This window comes from Sciurus carolinensis, chromosome 2, assembly GCF_902686445.1.
Source record: "Sciurus carolinensis chromosome 2, mSciCar1.2, whole genome shotgun sequence".
Taxonomy (NCBI): Eukaryota; Metazoa; Chordata; class Mammalia; order Rodentia; family Sciuridae; genus Sciurus; species Sciurus carolinensis.
Genome location: NC_062214.1, coordinates 162,882,585 through 162,904,015, shown reverse-complemented (window position 1 = coordinate 162,904,015; position 21,431 = coordinate 162,882,585). Strand labels below are relative to the sequence as shown.

Here is a 21,431-nt window from a genome sequence, read left to right as displayed (position 1 = left end):
CCACTCATGTTACTCTTTAGCAGAAGTGGTATACTGTATATAGGTACCAAATGCCTGGTTCCGAAGCTTAGAGGGCCCCATTTCCAGCTGTATGATGGTGGGTAAGTTACTAAACATCTCTGCAACTCAATTTCCTATATGTAAAATTATCCTATAGATAATGATATCTCACACAGCAGGGTTAATACGTGTAAACTGCTTAGAATAGGGACTGCTACAGAGTAAGTGCTTACTAAGTTTTTACTATTATTATATGTATATGATATGACTGGGAAAGGATGACTCATTTTCAGAAAGAACTATTTATTCTGAAACAGGAAATGGCTCTTGAGACTGTGAGTTCTTTTTTCATAACTGACGTGCCCTCAGCGGCTTGTGTTTATTTTGGTTTATACATTTAGTAACACATATCTTTTGACATTGTTTATAGTATTAATGATTCTATATTAGAGGCCATCATATTTTTGATTGAGGATAGATTCTGAGAAATACTCCAGTGAGGATTATATGAATGAGAATCTTCTGGCTCATCTGGATGTGGGAACCATCTGTACACAAAGCATCTGATTTCATTTGAATTTGAAATGTACGTATTTTTGATGTATTCTCTCCATTCCTACAGAGAGCCTGGTGTATTTTTTTCCAGACTTGTGTAATACAAGAATTTCTGGAATATAGATGGATGTCTTTCAAAGTGGTCTCTCCCTCTGAGTTGGCTGCATTTGGCCCTTTGCAAGGATACATACCTGTCATCAACATGCAGTGCTTCATAACATGAGCGTTTTGATTTCAGGGAAGTGGCTCAGAAGCTGTTGGTTGGTCAACTTTTTGTTATCATGGTAGATCAATGTTATAAGCTAGCAATGTCAATTGCTCAAACTCCAGAATAAGATATTTTCTTTTTTATCAAGGTAATTGAAAAAATCTGTTGGTGAAGACTTGTCTTCAAAAAAGTAGAATAGTAGAAAAGTAGAATAGGTGTGACTGGAGTGGCTTAAAATAATTTGCCCGTTCGGATGCTTGAAATTTTCTTTGTTAAAACTAGCCCATTGGATGATGCTATTTTGTTATTGTTACTATGCAGTTCTTGTAAATAGTACAGATACACTTTGTCCTAGGGTAACAACTACCACATTATCAGAGGGTAAGGCAGAATTTTTTTTTTTTTTTTTTTTTTTAAAGTGTGGGCAGATTGTGAGTGCAGTATGTGATTATGGTGAAAGTACTTGCGTGTGCCTTGGGACGTTGGAGGTCGGCTATAAAAAAGCAGGCAGGGGATGAGGAAGACAAATTCATTGCCCTGCAGTTTAAATTCCTGCTACCACATACACTGGTCTAAATAAATGTTGAGAAAGGGTTCCATTTTCAGATAAATTCTGGTTTTATGTCACGCAGCTATTTATATACCCGAGCATTGACCCATATAGTAAAAACTGAATATCTTGCAACCTCAGTTTTCTTCGTGTAAAATGGGAATATTAAGTCTAAATTGCAGGATTTTTGCAAAGCTTCAACGAGAAGACACTTAGGAGTATCCTAGCTATAATATTGTATAGCTATATACAATAACCAGACAGCCAGGTGCTGTTTACCTTCTTGTTTCTTAACCTAGTCCATTTAACCATTTAACTTATATGTAAATGAAGACTTTTTTTTCTTTTTCTTTATATATGCTAATCTTGCTTCCCACCAGACTATACTTTTTTTGAGAGCAAGTACTATTTCTTTTTCATTCTCTACACAATACATGCTTCTGTAATACCTTAATCTTTTCTTACAGTGCAAGCCATTTGACTTTTATATTTATTTAAATGACTGCTTAATTATATTCTCCTTTTGATCTGTAAGCTTCTTGAAGGCTAGAATCTTGTTTGGTTTTGCTCAGTAAGGGATATTTAAGGCCTAGACTTGTGCCTGGCATGTAAAAATGTGTTCTGCAAATAATTGTGAAATGAATGAATGAAAGAATGAATGAATAAGTTACACATGATAGATTCTAAACGAATATTTATTCTGGGAAGTTTGGAACTACCTATCATATTCCTTAGCCTGAAGCCATAAAGGAGGATATTAAAAGTGTAGAATTTTAGCTAAGATCTTAGATCTTTAAATAACAGGGTGAAAGAGAAAAAATGTTTACAAAATACTTTGAAGTGGTTCAGTATTTTGTTATTTTAGTGGAAGATCAATAATGTTTGTTTTGAATATGTTGTAAAAAACTCTTAAGTGTAAATCACTATTACTACTTTTAGTTAGTAATTGTAAGCATTAACATCCATGAGTACTGATATTAATTTAAAATTTATACTCAAGGATGAAGATGCCAAACATTGCTTGTTTGTTTCTTTCCCTTGCATAGTCCAATTGTATGGGAAGGAATCTTTGGGGATGGGTTGTATGAGAACTGGTATATCCTGGGCTTGGCAATGCTCCTTTATAATTTTTTGCTTCTCTGTCCCAAATGCTCAGTTTTTCTGCCATTTATTCATCCAAATGCTCACGTCTTTGCCTTCCAGGATTTTGGCACGAATCTGATGCAGGTCCTCACAGCTGAATCATTTCACATTGAGTCAGCACCTTCACCTTTCCTCTAATCGTATTACAATTTTTTTCTGAAGTATTCTCACTGGTTATTAGTAGGTCAAGCTCAATTTTGTTTTCTTCAAATATGTTTTATCCAACTGGACACACAAGAAAGGGGGGAAACCCTATGTATCTCAGCAGTTTATATGTTTACTGGTTCATTTTTTTTTTTTTGAAGACTGACATTTATTGAACATTTTCCATATTCTAGACATTGTACGAAGTATTTTATATAATACCTCATGAAATCCTTGAGCTATCCCTGATAGAACTCATGTTCTTTTTATTTATTTATTTATTTTTATGGTAAACAAATGCAATACATGTTGTTTCTCTGTTTGTACATGGCGTAAAGGCATACCATTTGTGTAATCATAAATTTACATAGGGTAATGTTGTTTGATTCATTCTGTTATTTTTCCCCTTCCCCCCACCCCTCTTTTCCCTCTATACAGTCCTTCCTTCCTCCATTCTTGCCCCGCTCCCTAACCCTAACTCTAACCCTAACACTAACCCCTCCCACCCCCCATTATGTGTCATCATCCACTTATTAGTGGTATCATTCGTCCTTTGGTTTTTCGAGATTGGCTTATCTCACTTAGCATGATATTCTCCAATTTTATCCATTTGCCTGCAAATGCCATAAATTCATCATTCTTTATGACTGAGTAATATTCCATTGTATATATATACACCACAGTTTCTTTATCCATTCATCAATTGAAGGACATCTAGGTTGGTTCCACAATCTGGCTATTGTGAACTGAGCAGCTATGAACATTGATGTGGCTGTATCTCTGTAGTATGCTGATTTTAAGTCCTTTGGGCATAGGCCAAGGAGTGGGATAGCTGGGTCAAATGGTGGTTCCATTCCAAGTTTTCTAAGGAGTCTCCACACTGCTTTCCAGAGTGGCTGCACTAATTTGCAGCCCCACCAGCAATGTATGAGTGTACCTTTCTCCCCACATCCTCGCCAACACCTGTTGTTGCTTGTATTCTTGATAATCGCCATTCTAATTGGGGTGAGATGGAATCTTAGGGTGGTTTTGATTTGCATTTCTCTTATTACTAGAGATGTTGAACATTTTTCCATATGTTTGTTGATTGCTTGTAGATCTTCTTCTGTGAAGTGTCTATTCATTTCCTTAGCCCATTTGTCGATTGGATTATTTGCATTCTTGGTGTAGAGTTTTTTGAGTTCTTTATAGATTCTGGAGATTAGTGCTCTATCTGAAGTATGATTGACAAAGATTTTCTCCCACTCTGTAGGCTCTTTCTTCGCATTGCTGATAGTTTCCTTTGCTGAGAGAAAGCTTTTTAGTTTGAATCTATCCCAGTTATTGATTCTTGTTTTTATTTCTTGTGCTATGGGAGTCCTGTTGAGGAAGTCTGGTCCTAAGCCGACATGTTGAAGCTCTGGACCTACTTTTTCTTCTATAAGATGCAAGGTCTCTGGTCTGATTCCGAGGTCCTTAATCCATTTTGAGTTTAGTTTCGTGCATGGTGAGAGATATGGGTTTAGTTTCATTCTGTTGCATGTGGATTTCCAATTCTCCCAGCACCATTTGTTGAAGAGGCTATCTTTTCTCCATAGCATATTTTTGGCCCCGTTGTCTAGTATGAGAAAATTGTATTTATTTGGGTTTGTGTCTGTGTCCTCTATTCTGTACCATTGATCCACCTTTCTATTTTGGTACCAATACCATGCCGTTTTTGTTACTATTGCTTTGTAGTATAGTTGAGGTTCTGGTATTGCGATACCCCCTGCTTCACTCTTTCTGCCAAGGATTGCTTTAGCTAGAACTAATATTCTTAAATTCATTTTTGTAAAGGCTACTTAAACTTTGCAATGCTTTTTTAAAACATTAATTTAGCAGTTAAATTTTATTGAGCTCCAAATGCGTTCCAGATATACTTCCATGTGTTTTTATTTTAATTTGCTCATTTAATTCTTAAGTCTACATTGTGTGGTAGGTACTATTCTTATGCCCTGATTTATACATGAGGAAAGGCACAGAGAAGCAAGGCCATTCTTGGAATCCAGGCAGTCTGACTCTGTGCCCATTATCTCAACATTGTACTACATTACCCCAGATTGCCCAGCAGGTACATAGTGGCACCTTATTAGGATTGTGCATGGCCCCAAAGGACCACCTTAGCCATCTGGAAGAATTTAAAATGGATTTCCATTTCCCTCCAAGTTCCCAATTATGCTGAAAGCAATCTAATTCGTTTGACATCTTAAAACTTTCTTTGATGTTTTTCCATAATGACAGTGGACAGACGTTTGTAAGAGTGGACTTTGTTGCCCAGTTTGGTTTTAATTTTATTACATTTAATAAGATGAACTCGTACGTCTCATATTTGGTCTAATTTCTTAAGTGAAAGATATGGTAATGAATAGCAATATGTTTTGTGAAAGGGAAAGTCATTTTCAGTGAAGAAGAGAAAATGTTTGTACTACTCAGTGGCCTGTTTAGTTAAGCCCTAGAGTCCACCATTGGACATAGAATGCCGAATTACATCAAGATCTGGGAGAAGACTGTTCTTAGAAATGCATTATTAGCATACACATCTTTAGATTTTTTAGTACCTCCTCCTACCCTGCAGACATTGTGTTTTGTGGCCAGGGAGCCAGCAGTATAGAAGGAACTTACTTTGTAAATATTTTAGCTGTAGCTAGTATCAAATCTTACTATTCAATGATTTGAAGTATTATACTTTCCAGGAACATTCACTGCCTTTTAAAAATTTCTGTATTACTGTTCTCCAAGTTTTGGTTTTGGAATCATGCACTCACATTTTTTTTTTTTAAAGTACACACATAGAAGTTTCTCTTTATTGTTTTATGCTTGAACACTACTGTTTTTTATACATGCTAAGAAATAAACTTCATTTCTGTTAATATGATATTTCAGACTTGAATTTTCTCAACTCATATATGGACTTACATTTGTATATAATTTATATTAGTATTTTTTGTATGAAGCATACATAATTAGGGTGGTGTACCACATGCTGTCATGGATTTTATTGCCCAGATTATGACTTTAATTATAAATGTATTCTGTTTACTACTTTTTGGGATTAAAGACCATTTCTCTGTACTCAGTCCAATGTCACTCTCAGGAGCTTAAGGTTTCATCTTTAAACTCCCATCTGAGGATCAGGAATGGCATCTCTAAGCTGGCATTGCATCATTGGATTGACTGATTTTTTTTTTTTTTTTTAATTTTAAACCTTTAATAAAAAGGTTAATGGTGCCTTTGAGTGGTAGTAGCTATTAAGCTGTGAATTAACAGACGTCGGACTTAATTGATGTTAATGTGTTATCTATCTGTTTTAACTTAAAAACATCCTGTTAAAACAGCTGCAAGTTCATGTTATTCTGAAATGATTTGTATTGGTGTTAATCCTCAAAACAAATGGAAAGTACATAGGCCATTTTTATCCCTGTAGAAGTTATCTCTTGGGAAAGGATCCTCAATTAACAGAAATGGTTGAAAATAATGTGTTCTTTTATTGTAAATTTGTGTGTGTTTATGTGTGTGCATGTGTGTGATGTTCAGCTGACTGTTAAGTGCTTGCTAAAAATCCTTAATTAATTTCTTTACCTATAGCAGTGACATAAGTAAAAATAGTCTTTTTTGAAGGTTTTTTTTTGTTGTTGTTGCTCATACTGCTGAATCTGGATGAAAATTGAATTTCATTGATGCTCTTGGGCACATCCAGGAAGTTTGCTGTTTCTTTTTATCAGTTTATGATTTTATGATTTGCTTCTTGTCTTACAAGTCAAATATTTATGAGAAGACAAATTATAATTATTTGCAGGTTGTAGGTAGATAGCCTTTGTTTAACTAGAATAAAATTTTTTTTAACAAAATTTTACTGTTTCTAGAAAGACTTCAGAATTTATTTTCTAAATGCTTTTAAAATAATTTTGAAGGTGTGCTAAAAATAAACATAAGTAATTCTCTCCAGAAGGTAGTCTTAACAACAGTTATAGAAGAGGAAATTGATTTCATTCTGTATTGAAGATGCTTGATAAATGTTTGTGAAAGGAATACTATTTTGTTGTGAAAAGCACTTCCTTATAAATGACTTTTACTTAATCTCACTTAACCATGTAAAACATATTTTCTCATTTTTTTAGATAAGGAAACTGATGCTAAGAGAAGCAAGTGACTTTACTAAATAGTCTATCAACTATTTGGTAAACTGTGAGGGTGTGATTCTATTCCAGAACCTGGGTTTGCAGGCACTGGGATTATAGGCACGCGCTGCGCCCAGGTTCTACCCCATCTTGTGCATCATAAATGTATCATTAAAATGTGTTTTCAATCCCTAGTACTGCCAACAAATAAAACAAAACACAACTGTAGTTTTAAATTTGCACTTAAGGACTTTTTGTATTAATGTATTAGGAAGTAATGTATGATACATTTTTCTTTCTTTAGTATAATTTTATTTCTAGAGAAATAAGTTCTAATTTAAATTTGGATACATGCAGAAATAAGATTCAATGTGTGTTTACTTACTCAACTAATATTTTTGTATACTTTCTATATTCTAGAAACTCCTACCAGGAACTGAGAATTAAAAGGTAAATAGGACATGTGAGGTGCTGGTTTAAAAAAGAAGGTCAAGCGCTGGGGCTGTGTGTGAGGTACTGGGTTCAATTCTCAGCACCACATATAAATAAGTAAACAAAAAAAAAATCACAATATAATGTTGCAAATGCTCAAGTGGAGGCATGTACAAGTTTTGTGGTGATTTTGTGCTAGTTTTTAAGGGCTACATGGCTGCCATTCCTATATTGCAGAACATATGGTTATCTTCTCAGCTTTAAATAAAATTGAAACTAGTATTGTAGTTACAGCCTGCTGTTTATGCTTCTAGGAAAAAGGGGAAACGGGAATAATGTGGCTCAGGAGTCCCCACATCTAGAATTTACCATTAAGGGGCAAAGTGAAAAGAAAGGAGACGAGAAGGAAAGGTCCAGGTAGAAAATACATATCTGTGTATTTGTGCATGTGTGTGCCGGGTTGCCAGCTCTCCTTTTTTTTTTTTTTTTTTTAAAAGGAATTTTTGTTTATTCTTAGATTGGGCTTTCTTTTTCGTTGTTACTTTAAAGGTCCTTTCTGCAGGGTCTGGTGGTGCGTTCCTGGAATCCCAGCTACTAAGTAGGCTAAGGCAGGAGGATGGCAAGTTCTAGGCTGGCCTTGGTAACTTAATGAGACCCTGTTTTGAGGGGGTGGGTTGGAGTGGGGAGAAAAAACAGCTAGCAGCTGGGGGTTGGGGATGACTGGAATTGTTCCTGAGTGGTAGAGCACTTGCCTAGCATGAGCAAGGCCGTGGGTTTAATCCCTAGTACCACCAGTGGTGGTGGTGGTGGTCTTTCTTTTTATGAAACTATAGTGAAAGTAAATCATGACCAGTTTTTTTTTTTTTTTTTTAAAAACGCCTAACTGAAAGAGAAAAAAATGGCAACGTACTTTTTTTTGTTTGTTTGTTAATTTACTGTTATGTAAAGTCCTCGAAGGAGGGAACCACTGACATGGATACTGTAGAATACTATGTAAGTTTTGGAACCCTTTTGGCACACCCAGCAAGGTCCAGGAATTCCTCGTGTTCAAAAAGTGTTGATTTCTGTGCTGCTCATGTCTCCGAGCCTGGAATAAGCCCTTAGGAAATGATTTAATAATAGAGTCAGAGGCTTTGGTGGCCCCTGTCCTGTGGTGAGTTTGGTAACAGGAAAGTAATTTTCACCTATAATTAGAAGTTGGTCAGTTTCTAAATATTTTATTTCTTGTGTTGACAAATTTCAATGGCTCCCTTGGCATTAGAAGATAACGCACGGGGAATAGAAAATAAAGTGTTGGAAACAAATATTTATCGTGTGTATCTGTGTGTGTACTTGTGTGCTTATATATTCCCTCTTTATTTTGATTGAAACATAGTGTCAGAATAACATGAATCATGTAATTTGCTGCTGAGGCTGCCATACTTGTCTGCAGTGACCTTTGAGTTTTGCTTATAAATCAGTGTGTGTGTATTTTTTACCTTTTAGAAAATGGAACTGGAGAGCTCCATGAAAGAATAATAATAAATACATGTTGATTATCTCAGCTGGGAAAAATAGTTAATATATTATTATTAAAAATTAAATTTATCCACCTACATTTGTTTACTTGTTTAGGGCTGATTTGATTCTATTGTTTTAAAACATCTAAGTATTTGAAGAAATATCTATTAAATTTTCCTTATATATTTATCTATTTATTTATGCAGTGCTGGGGATTGAACCCAAGGGCGCTTTACCATAGACCTACATACCCAGTCCTCTCTACCTTTTAGTAGGAGACAGGGTCTTAATAGTTGACCAGGCTGGCTTCAAACTTGCGAATCTCCTTCCTCAGCCTCTCGAGTTGCTGGGGATTATAGGTGTGTGCCCCTGTGTATGGCTTCCTTTACTTTTAGATTGGCAGTGGAAATACATTTATAATTCCAGTGGTGGTAATGATGACTGTTAGTCACTATTATTTATTATAGCCATCATTGTTATCATTATTGTTATTGGTGTGGAACCTGGGATATTGGTGTGGAACCTGGGATAAGACTACCTGGGATCAGATACTAATGCAGCTCTTCCTAGTGCGTGATGTTGGGTAGGTGACTCAGCTGTTCTGGATATCAGTTTCTTCATCTGAAAAACTGGAATATTAATAGTTGCCACTAATAAATAGAGGATTAACTTAGTACAATGGTTTACAATAGGTAAATGTTAATTATAGGTTATTGCCATTCTTTTTACCTTGAAACTTCAGTACTGGCCTTTTCTGCTTTTCAGTAGTCTTTTTTTTTTTCTTCCCCCCTTTGGATGGTACTATAGATTGAACCCAGAACCTTGCACATGGTAGGTAAGTGCTCTACCACTAAGTCACATCCTCAGACTCCCCCTCTTTAAAAATTTTTTTGGAATCAGGGTTTCACTACATTTCCCAGGCTGACCTCCAACTTGTTATTCCCCCTGCTTCAGCCTCCTGAGTAACTGGGATTACCGGTATGCGCCTCCATGTTCGGCTGGCGCTGGTGTCATGCTTTTGATCCTGCTGTAAAATTTGTGCTAGCCTTTCTGTAATATATGTTTTGATATGGAAAAAGTGTGTGCTAATAGTTAATGAAGTGTTTTCAGTTTTCTAATAGATTGACAAGAGTTCTAAAAGCACCCAAGTCTTCATTTACTTTTTTATAGTCAAGGCCAGTAAGAAAACAGATGTTTCCAGGGGTCTTCCTTAACTTGGAAGCTGAAAGTTTTGACTGCCAACTTTAAGTAAACTAAGAGAAAGACTTTCAAAGGTAAAGGAGATGAAAGAGGATTTTAAAGTTCTTGCTCTAAAAACAGTGGTTCTCAACCCTAGCCACACAGAAATCATATGAGGGGATATAAATTTCTGACAGTGGAAAAAACATAACCACCACCACCATTTTCCAACAGCAAACATTTTTGAACCCACTAATTTGAATATAGTAATATAGTAATTGAAATGTTCAAGAATTTAATGCTTATTTTTAGTTAATAGGTTGTATGTTGAAGTACCTTGTGTGATTCGAATGTCATGTTTGGATCCAGTTCCTAGGACATGAAGCCTAGTTTTATTATTTGATTCAATATGAAGATTTACAATTATGTCCTTGTTTTGATGAAATGTTATTGGTTAGATCTGTGATTTATCAGGTGTCAAAATCAATTTCTAATGGAAGCACAGTTCTAATAAAATGAGGTTCTTTTAAGATTTCCTGTAATAACGTGCTATATACAGGAATGACTCTGCCTATGTCTATGTTTAAAGGTAACATTGGTGACAATGAATTGGATGAACCCCAGGGACATAATTATTTTACCATGTGTGCTGGTAATCTAGTATTATACTAAGCATCTTCTTAGACCCAAGAGATATTATTCTTCGTTTTCTCTAAATATAAACTCATGTAAGACTTAGTAAGTAAAATATTCATGGATTTTGTTTAAGTTTACAAAGGGTTACCTATGAGAGACTGATGCATAAACGAACACTAAACGGCAATGTTCTAAGGGTTAGGGTGGCAGGGTTAAGAGATCATAATTTCCACGCTAGTTCTGTGTTGATCCCTGATTTTTTTTTTTTTTTTTTTTAAGTTGGAGAAGTGGAAGTAAAGGAGTTGAGTGATAAATATCTTAGAATGTTTCGAAGTGAAAAGCATTGTTAATTTAGAAGGATGCTATTTTAGATCTTTTGGAGGGAAATGTTACAAATATAATTTATAAATATATTTCATTGAATAACAGATACTGTTCATTAGGAGTTCAGTAATGTAATAGTTTAGCTTCTAATGCAAACATCTTATGGAAATATTAATTCCATGCCTTTATTTATTAAGTAAATGTTTATTCAAAACCAATCTTCCTTCCTTCCTTCCTTCCTTTCTTTCTTTCTTTCTTTCTTTCTTCCTTTCCTTTCTTTCTTTCCTTCTTTCTTTCTTTCTTTCCTTCCTTCCTTCTTTCCTTCCTTCCTTCCTCCCTCCCTCCCTCCCTCCCTCCCTCCCTTCCTCCCTCCCAAGCCACTGCGATTTCAGGCATATACCACCACCATGCCCTGCAACATTTGCTTTTATTATATTTCCCCATGTATTTTTTATTTTCATTTTTATTGATTGATTGATTGATTGCAGTTCTGGGAATTGAACCCAGGGCCTGTGTGAGGCAAGCACTCTATCAACTGAGCTATATCCCCAGCCTGTTCCCCATGTATTTTTTTGCGGTGCTGGGGATTTGAACCCAGGGCCTGTGCTTGTGAGGCAGGCACTCTACCAAATGAGCTATATCCCTAGCACCCCAATGTATTTTATAATAGCTTATGTATAAATAAGTTCTAGCCCACATCTTTTTTAAAAATTAATTTTTTTAAAAAAAATTGCCTTGTTTTATGATATGGCTAATAAATATAGTGATATGTACCTTCTACCTTCTTTATTTATTTTATTGGCATATTTGCAAATGCGAATTTAACATTCTGATTTTTAGTTGATTGGAGTCTGATAGCACCAAAACTAAAAGACACTAAACTTGAATTTTATTTCTTCTTCCTTGCTACTTGTTTGCTTTTCAGATTGCCAGTGCTTTTCATAGTTCTGATTGAGCCAAGCCTCAAGAGAAAGCTGATCTTGGATCCATGATCTTGTACCCTAAACATTAGATAGGATACAATAATGGAAGTTAATGACTAGGGAATAATGAGCTTCTGCAAATGGTAAATAACAACCAACCTTTTAAGTCATAATGAGGGAGAAGGGAGTTCTCTTTCTCACTCCTATTATGATATGTGGGCCAGGGAGAGGGACTGTGATTAAAATACATAATGGATCCTGTGGACTGTTCTTTAGATATAAGGAGAATCATTTGTTGCCACTGAATCTGAATTTGTACTCTTCTCTACTCTTTGACTGTGTCCATTTTTCCATTGCATATCACACTTGTAAATTTTAAAGTTATTTGTGTATGAACACCTTGAAGGGGCGGTAGTCATTTGCTCTAATTGTTGACAGTTGTTAGCAATGCTGGGAGATGGTGATCTAAAAGATATATGGAAAAAATGATTAATGCTAAAAAGGAGAGTAAGACAATACAGTGAGAAATGTAACTTAGTTTGTCCCTACACTGTTTTCTTGGTGGGAAGCAAATTTTGGAAATCAGTTTTAAGTGTTCTTCTAGATTCATGGAGTCTGACCTAATATGATTTTATCACCTGTTATGACTGGATCAATTTTTCTCCCCTTTAAACAAATACTAACATTGGATGGATAGTCATTGTGCTAATGACCTTCATGGTATTATTACATAACCACTTATTGATTCCTCGTTATTTATGGTATGATTCTGTGGGATTTTTCTCCCTGGGGGCAGGCTAGCTTTTGTAGACCAGGGGTTTCCATTTGAAGATAGAAAGAAGTACCCACTGTCTGATCTGCTTGGGGATTCTATGATGACCTTTAATTTTCTTTTAAGTTACTTCAGAAGTGTTTAGATTTTCAGGTGATTTGGATTTGGGAGGTGGGTAGGTAGTGTTATTTATTTAATGCATTGTGATTGGAATTTACTGACTATCTGCTTTCTGTCATTTATGAGATTTTTTTCTTTATGGCTTAGTAACTGATCCTTTTTATAAATGTCTCTTTAAAAAAAGAATATTTATATCTGCTTCTGGAACTGGTTCCATACATAGATACTAAACTTCTTTAATTTTTTTGAAACCCTTGGGACTATTCAGAGTGTACCTTCGGATCCCTGGCCTGTCCTACCTATTAATTCTACCTTTTCACAGTCCTCAGGGGCTAGGTAGATGAGAGCAGAAGGATTGGGAGCAACATAGCTATGGGGGAGGAGTACGACAGTTCCTGGGACAGCCAGTTCAAGGGACAGCCGTTACTGGTTCTTGCTTGGAGCAATTGTGGTTTTTGTTTTGTTTTAAAAGAGATAAGGTCTTGCTGGTCCAGGCCTGCTTGAATGCTTGGACTTAAGCTGTCCTCCTGCTTCACCTACTCACTTTGTCCTTCCTGTAGCTGGAACTATAGGTGAGTTTCACCACACCTGGCTCTTGGAATGTTTTGATAGGTCATTCTTTCCCCACAATGAAATAGTTTCTTGTCCTTTTTAAATCATTACTGTAAAGGCCCCCGCACCCTGCCCTGCACCCATCCCAGCTTTTGATTGCTCTTGACTGCTTAAGTTCTTCAATTTAATGGAGTTCATTTTAGAAGAATTTAGTTTGTGATAAAGGATGAAGCATAACTTTAACTCTGCATATTAATCTCTGGGGAATGGGCTGGAGGGGAGACAGAAGGGATTCAGCATGATACTTTATGAATAAGGGCACACTAGGGATTAATTTGTTAATTTCTTTCTGCTTTTTTATTTTTTCATCTACCCCCCCCCCCCCCTTTTCTGGAATATAGTAACTTTCTGGCCATTGATTGTGTTTGAATGGTACCTAGTGGTGATGAGCCCAGGCCTGGAGCCAGATTGCCTGTTTGAAACCTGTCTCCAGTGCTTATTAGCTATAAGACAGATTACTGAATCAATCTATCTTGGTTTATTTATCTAGTAAATTCTAAATAGTACCTACTGTGTAGGGTTGTTGTAGATATTAGAGATGTAATGTGTATGTTTAGAATAGTACGTAGTAAGTATACCCACTCTGTTCAGTAAATGTGTGCTATTATCATTATTCCATCTGGCAAGTGGTTAGCCTGGTTCTCATTTATCTGTGACATACCAGTTTGCATAAACAAAGGATAAATTCCAATTGCTTGACATTAAAAATGATCTAAATGTTATGGCCCAAATTTTTGAATTGTTAAGTAAATGAATCTCTTGACTGTTATTGCAGTAACTACAAATATTAATTGTTACTACTAAAAATGTTGATTTGCTCTTAGAAAGGCCATCATTTACAGATGTTTTGTTATTCTTGTGTGCTGTGTTAAGGAGGTCTCCATGTGAACATTCTGATTTTTAGGCTTTATTAAAGTCATGATTTCAAAAATTGCAATTTCCCCTGAAGATTTTAACCTTTAACCAATACTCCATTTAATAAGCTTTTTCTTTTTTTCTTTTTTTTTTTTTTTTTAAACAGCATGAAAACTTCCATTCAGCTTAAGGTGTGGGGTCTGGACTATGTTGGTCCTGTGCATGTAATTACATACTAGTTAAGACTCTGCAGTCATATTCATAAGCAGCTGTATTTAGTTTTTGCTTATTTATTTATTTTAAATACCTGAACAGGTATGGCTTAAAGAGAAAGCTTGATCTGACTATGTTTAGTTCTTATGGTCTCAGGCTAGATGTTTTAAAAACGATTGATTATAGGAGCACAGAATAAGCTGCTTATTATGCCTTAAATCCAAAGTATTTGATTTTAAGATATATTAAGTTGCTGGGGACCTTTGGAGGTGTTGGGGTGAAGTGAAACTCACTGTTTAACAGTTACTAAATTTACAACTTGTTTATGCTGAGTATATAGTGGTGATACTACATACCTTCAAATGTATTATTGTTTCTTATTCCCTAATATCCTTTGGAAAAGGTCTGTTTTCCTTTCAACTAGGTTTTGTGGTTGGGGGAATTATTTATGAGGTCCAGGGTGACTTGGCTGGTGCCCTGGAGCTTGGGTTGAGGAATATATGGGTAGGAGATGGGAGTTAATGGAGCTAGTTATGTGGATCCTGTGTATATCAGCCTAAGGCTTATCCCCGCCCTCCTCTATGGGGCTCTTGGCTATAAGGTGGGTTCTAGGGGATGTATCAATCCCCTCCAGAGAGTGGGTGACCTGCATTGCAAGGCCACTCTAGAGCATTTACTGGAAGACTGAGTGAGGATGGTTGCTAGTGACTGGCCAAACACTGTTAAGATCTTTCTTGAGTATGGGAACCTGGGAGTATGGCTAGAGACCTGGGCATTGTGTCCAGCTCCATAGCTCATTCTTATGTTGATCTCAATGACTGTGTCTAATTTTCTTTTTGAAAAATGAAGAATAACCATGCCACCTGCTTACCTCTAAGGATGTTCTGAGGAGTAATGAGTTAATTGTCTTGGATAAAGGCAGCAGATCCTACCTTGGTCATAATTTTCATTGCCTCTTCAGTGATGCTCTAGTTTAGGGAAATAAAATGGTAGAGAATATAGGAGTGGATTTGGTTGTCTGTAGCTCAATTGTGTATTTCAGATCCAACTGTAGAGCAGATTCTTTTGTAGCTGGAGAATTTAAACTAACCTAAAAATTTCTACATTTTTTTTTTTTTTTTAACCAAGCCAAATGCCTGACCTGCTGTTTGCTTGAAAAAGAACAGATGTCTGTTCTGAGAACATATTAATAAAGACGTTAGTGTTTTTTTCCCCAATGTAAGGGAAGAAGGTGGATCAAAAGAGAGTGTAGATGAAGAGAATTTGCTCTTATTTTCCTACTACTGGTGTGTGTGTGTGTGATTTAGTACCAGGGATGGAACTTGGGGGCCCTCAATCACTGAGCCACACCCCCTGCCCTATTTTATATTTTATTTAGAGGCAGGGTCTTACTGAGTTTCTTAGCACCTCACGGTTGCTGAGGCTGGCTTTGAACTCGAGATCCTTCTGCCTCAGACTCCTGAGTCTCTGAAATTTCAAGCGTGCAACACCGTGCCTGTCGGTTTTTATTTTTACTTATTTGTGTTTTTGTACCAGGGATTGAACCCAGGGGTGCTTTACCACTGAGCCACATCCCCAACCCTTTTTATTTAAAAAAAAATGTTTTTTATTTTTTATTTTGAGATAGAGTCTCACTAAGTTGCTTAGGGCCTCGCTGAGTTGTTGAGGCTGGTTTTGAACTTATGATCCTCCTGCCTCAGCCTTCTGAGCTGCTGGCTTTACAGATGTGTGCCACCACACTCATGTAGTGTGCTCTTTTTTAGAGAGTTGTTATTTTTTCATTTTGTTGGGTTTTCAAGTGTCTTTGACAAAGAAACTTCGCAAAAACAAAACAGAAAATAAAAACACACACAATAATTGCTTTTTAAATACCAAGGATGTCAGCATGAAATTAAAATGGATAGACTGACATTTCTGCTTTGAAATTTTTTTAGTAAAACTAATTTAAACCAACAGTGAAAACTTCTGACTTCACCTTATAAGGGGAAATTTGACATTTTTCAGTGTTTTTGAATTTAAGGGTATTGACATCAGTTTTTTGTTGTTGTTAAAATTTGCTTCAACCTTCTAATGGCTCTTGGGATTTTAGTCAATCTTTGGTTGCAGAATAGCAAACACAGTCAATTGTGTGGGTACATTGTAGTTTTTAGAACCAAGATCTCTGAAGTAGTGTATATGTTATCCCCTCCCCCCATGTGTAACTGTTAAAAAGAACACTATTGTCATGTGAATTCTTTTTCTTTTGAGCTTGCTTTTGAAGTAAATTTCGCAGAGAATTCCTGTTACTTAGAAATTGATGACAGACTTAAACCATTTCCTTTTTTTTTCTTAGACGTTCCAACCTCAGAGCAGCCTGAACTGTTCCTAAAGAAACTTCAGCAGTGCTGTGTCATTTTTGACTTCATGGACACGCTATCTGATCTTAAAATGAAAGAATACAAGCGCTCCACTCTTAATGAACTGGTGGACTACATTACAATAAGCAGAGGCTGTTTGACAGAGCAGACTTACCCTGAAGTAGTTAGAATGGTGAGTTTCTTTTTTCCGCCGCTGACACTTTTAAGCATCTTCCGTAGTGACTCACATATGTATTTATTACAGAGTGAGGTCTCTGGAGGTTACCTTCACAAATGAGAGCCAACCTTCTGAGAGCTAAGTAAAAGTAGTCGGCACAATACTAGAATCCGAAGAGCATGATTTCATGAGGATGAAATCCAGAACTTTTCAACTACAACAGCATTGAAGGAATCAGTAACCTCAAAATATGAAGCCAAGATTGCCAGGGTATTATTGGATTTCTGGCCTTGGAAAAAGAACAGACACAGGAAAATCAACCAAAGTTTTAGATCAGTGTTTGAAAAATATTCAGTCCTGTTGGATATCTTGCTTTTTGTCCTTCCCATTCATTGTGGTATATTAGAAATGCCTTTACACTTAATAAAATTGTGATTGTAGACTGTAGTAAAGCCCTCTCTTGGCTTTAGAACTAATCCTCTCTATAATCTCCTTGAAATCAGGGGTGATGCCTTTCACGATTTTAGAACGGTGTGTTACACTTTGTGTGTTTGTTAGGAATTAATAGGAAGAAACATTAGCGTGAGTAATTATGTTCTTATTGAGTCAATAGTTATTAGTTTTTCAAAAGTTGAGCAAAAATATGGTTGTCTGTTAGATTTCTTTGGGAGGGTTGCCTTCCTTGACATCTCAGAAGATCTTAGATCTAGAAACATGCTATTTAGGGGTGGGTAGAATGGAGGATAAGGCTGGTGTACCTACTCCTGAAATTAAGCTGCAGAGGTAACGAAAAGGTCAGTGTATCATTGGGGAGCCCATTGGGGGAATTGGCATACTCTCGTATACTGCTGAACATCTATCTAGCTTTATTATTTAGTTTATTATTTGTATTCAATAGGTGCAGAAAAGAAACAATTGTGATGGAGTAGATACGGTTAGAAGTGATAATCCAGATTTGGGAAGGGGCTTGAATTATCTTGGCTCGAGAAACTGATATATGAAGGTCGTTTCAAAACTATGCCAAATATGCCAGATCTATAGATGAATGGGTATTGGAGTTGTTATACATCCTTGTAAATACAAGAATGTAATGCTATAGTGTTTTGTAAATTACTTTTATTGTGGCTCTTGTAGTACTTCTTACCCTGAAGCAGTTTTACTTCACAGGGAACATTCGGCAATGTCCAGAGACATTTTTGGTAGTCACAACCAGGCACAGCAGGAGGATGTGTTTCACAGCTAAGATGTCTAATGGTGCACAGGACAGCCCACATAACTAAGAATTATCTGATCACAAATATCAGTAGTTGCACTGTTGGGACTCCTGCTCTTGAGTGTGTATGCTTTCTAAATTTTATCCTAAAACTAAGAATTTTCTCTAGTCTACTTGCCTTCCCCAGAGCCCAGTCCCTTTGTTATATGTAACTGTATCCTCAGTCAGCAGAGGTATACACTGTTTATAACTTTTCTCCAAATCTTCCCATTGATAATTATGAATATATAAGAATATAATTTTTTATAAATACTGTCTTTTGTAAGCACAAATAGTGGTATACTGTATACCCTTTCTGCACCTTGCTTTTTTCACTTAGTAATATATATCAGTACATCTAAAGCTGCCATGTCTTTTTACCGATTACATTGTATTTCATTTTATGACTGTACCATATTTAACCTGTACCCTATGAATATGCTCATAACCACATCAGTTTGCCCTTGTATGGAAATAATCTGTATATTTGTTTATTCATTTTTAAAGATTTTAATTTTTTAGAGCAGTTTTATGATTGCAGAGGGGAATGTCCAGAGATTTTCCATATATCCCTGCCCCGGACAGGCATAGCTTCCCCCATCACAATGGTACATTTGTTATAATTGATTAAACTTGCACTGGCACATCATAATCACCCAGAGCCCTTTGTTTAATTAGGGTTCGTGCTTGGTATTAGTATCTATTCTTTGTGTTTGGACAAATATGTAATGATGTGTATCTACCAGTTATCTCACAGAATATTTTCTCTGCGCTAAAAATCCACTGTGTTCAGTCTTTTCATTATCATCCCCATGCCCAACTCCTTGGCAACCACTGATTTTTTTTTTTTTTTTTTTACCATCTTCATAGTTTTGCCTTTTCCAGAGTATTACATAGTTGGAATCATACAGTATATACTCTCTTCAAATTGACTTCTTTTACTTAGTAATATGTGTTAAGTTTCCTTCATATCTTTTCATTGCTTGATAGCTCATGCTTTTTAGTGTTGAATAATATTCCACTGTGAGGGTGTATCACAGTTTATCCATTGAACTGTGAAGGACAGCTTGGTTACTTCCATGTTTTGGCAGTTATGAATAAAGCTCCTGTGAACACCCATATGCAGGCTTTTGTGTAGTCATACATTTTTTAATTCCTTTTGTGTAAATAGCAAGGAGTGCAATTGCTGAATCTCATGGCAGCAGTTATGCTTAGTTTTCTAAGAAATCACCAAACTGTCTATCAGCGTAACTGTTCCATTTTACATTCCCAACCAGCAGTAAGTGAGAGTTCCTGCTTCTCCACGTCTTCTCCAGCATTTGGTGTTAATTTGTTTTTAAATAGCCTGTTTCTGGCCTATCATGTACGTTCCAGCCCCTGCCTCTGATTCACATTTTCCTTTCAAGAGCTTATTTACAGTGTTGCCACTGTTTCAGAAAGCCCAGTGCTTTCTTTTTCTTTTAGGTCCTCTGCTTCTTGGCAACCTATCCTTCTGGAGTTTGTTTGGTTTTGTCCTTTTACACACTTACCTAGTTTTTCTAATTTCCAATTTTTTGTGTGGTGCTAAAGAGTCCATAGGGCAGTGGGAAGGATGGTCTTAGTCTTTCCTACCCCACTTCATAAATATTCCATGTAAATAACATAATTCTGCTTTGTTTGCATATCAAGGTTCTCACCACCTCAGGTGCACATACAGTTTGACATTAACAGTTAAAGCTCTGTAGGAAGACTGGGAACTAAGTCTCCCTTGATCCTCCCTACTTCTGTGTTGTGACCACTTGTATATGTGTAGAAATTCTGGTGCTATTCACTTTCCTAATCCATGTCTTACCCACCTTTAGGGGGCGTTTCGTGAGGATTGATGATAACTTATGTAAAGCTTTTAGAACAGTACCTAACACATGACACGAATTAGTTAATATTTTTCTGTTTCAATAATTTTGTTATTAGATATTTGATTTTATAATCATTGGTGGAACCCATGATTTGTTTGTGGACTTAAAATGCTTTCTCAGATATGTCATTTTCCATTGCCTTAGTGGTTCTCAGATTCCCTAACTCCAGGATGATCCTGTTAATTGAACAGTTACTGTTCCCATCTCTTCCCGTCTTGGTATTATAGAATGAAACTACCTGACTAGGATTAGTGAAGACAATGATAGTATTTTTAATGCAGTATCAATGACTGTTTCACAGGCCATAATGGATACTGACTTATAACCACATGGTGTATGGTGTAAGCATCAACACCAAAAGCTCATCCAGCCTGATGGGACCCATACTTTGAAGCTGGTATTCCTGTTAATGGGAAATAAAGTGACAGATGAAACTAATCTATGAGTTAGGGAAGTCATTTCTGATGTTTAAATGAAGTCTGGATACCACCTGCAGACTGCTAGAATTAAGGAAAAAACCAACTCTTTAAAACAAAACATAACAAAATAGTACATAACTTACCCACAGAAAAATATGGGAATAGTAGAAAAATATGGGAATAGTAAAAAGTATGGGAATAGTAGAAAGAGCCTCAGAAAGTGAATATGGAAGCTGTCCTCATTTTTTATCTTTCACTTTTGTAGCACTGAGACCTTGGCTAAGTAATTTCTTCTTTTAGTCTCATTTTCTCGTTGGAAGGAGTTGATGATGATGATGATGATGATCTTTCCAACTCTGAAAACTGCCAAGTCTATTGATAAACATAGTCTAAAAATTTATGATGGATCCTGACTGTAAGTTTACAAATCATTATCTGGAATATATGATTAGGTAAGTGGTATATTTCATGTATTTCTCATGGGGTCATATCTGATGGAAAAGTAAGAACTTAGACTTTAAGTTTCTTTAAGATTAGCTATCTTATGCTTTCAATCATTTCCAGTGTCAAACTTTTGTCCTTGAGGCATGTGTGTGTGTATGTGTGTGTGTGCACAGGTGTGTTTTAAAATTACATTACATTAATACTGTTTTTGGTTCTGTTGCTTCGTATTTATTTGAAAGATTTCTTAGAATTTCTGGCTCTCCAAGTAATCCTGTGTAAATTTTTATTTACCCAAATCTGAAATCTGTATATTTTAGTTTTTGGGTACTGGAGATTGAACTCAGGGGCACCCAACCACTCAGCCACATCCCCAGCCCTGTTTTTTTTTTTTTTTTGTGGTACTGGGGATCGAACTCAGGGCCTTGTGCTTGTGAGGCAAGCACTCTACCAGCTGAGCTATCTCCCCAGCCCCCCAGCCCCCCAGCCCTGTTTTTTGTATTTTATTTAGAGATAGGGTCTCACTGAGTTGCTTAGTACCTCACTGTTGCTGAGACTGGCTTTGAACTCAAATCCTCCTGCCTTAGCCTCCTGAGCCTCTGGGATTA

At 36.3% G+C, this 21,431-nt stretch overlaps 1 protein-coding gene across 3 annotated transcripts in view; it reads left to right on the top strand.

Moving 5' to 3' along the window:
• Ppp2r5e (protein phosphatase 2 regulatory subunit B'epsilon) overlaps nt 1-21,431 on the top strand; it is a 160,949-nt gene that overhangs the window by 72,966 nt on the left and 66,552 nt on the right. For all 3 annotated transcript variants that reach the window (XM_047538891.1, XM_047538892.1, XM_047538889.1), the window contains exon 3: nt 16,635-16,831. In XM_047538891.1, the coding sequence (XP_047394847.1) occupies nt 16,635-16,831 (197 nt within the window). The remainder of the gene's footprint in view (nt 1-16,634; nt 16,832-21,431) is intronic.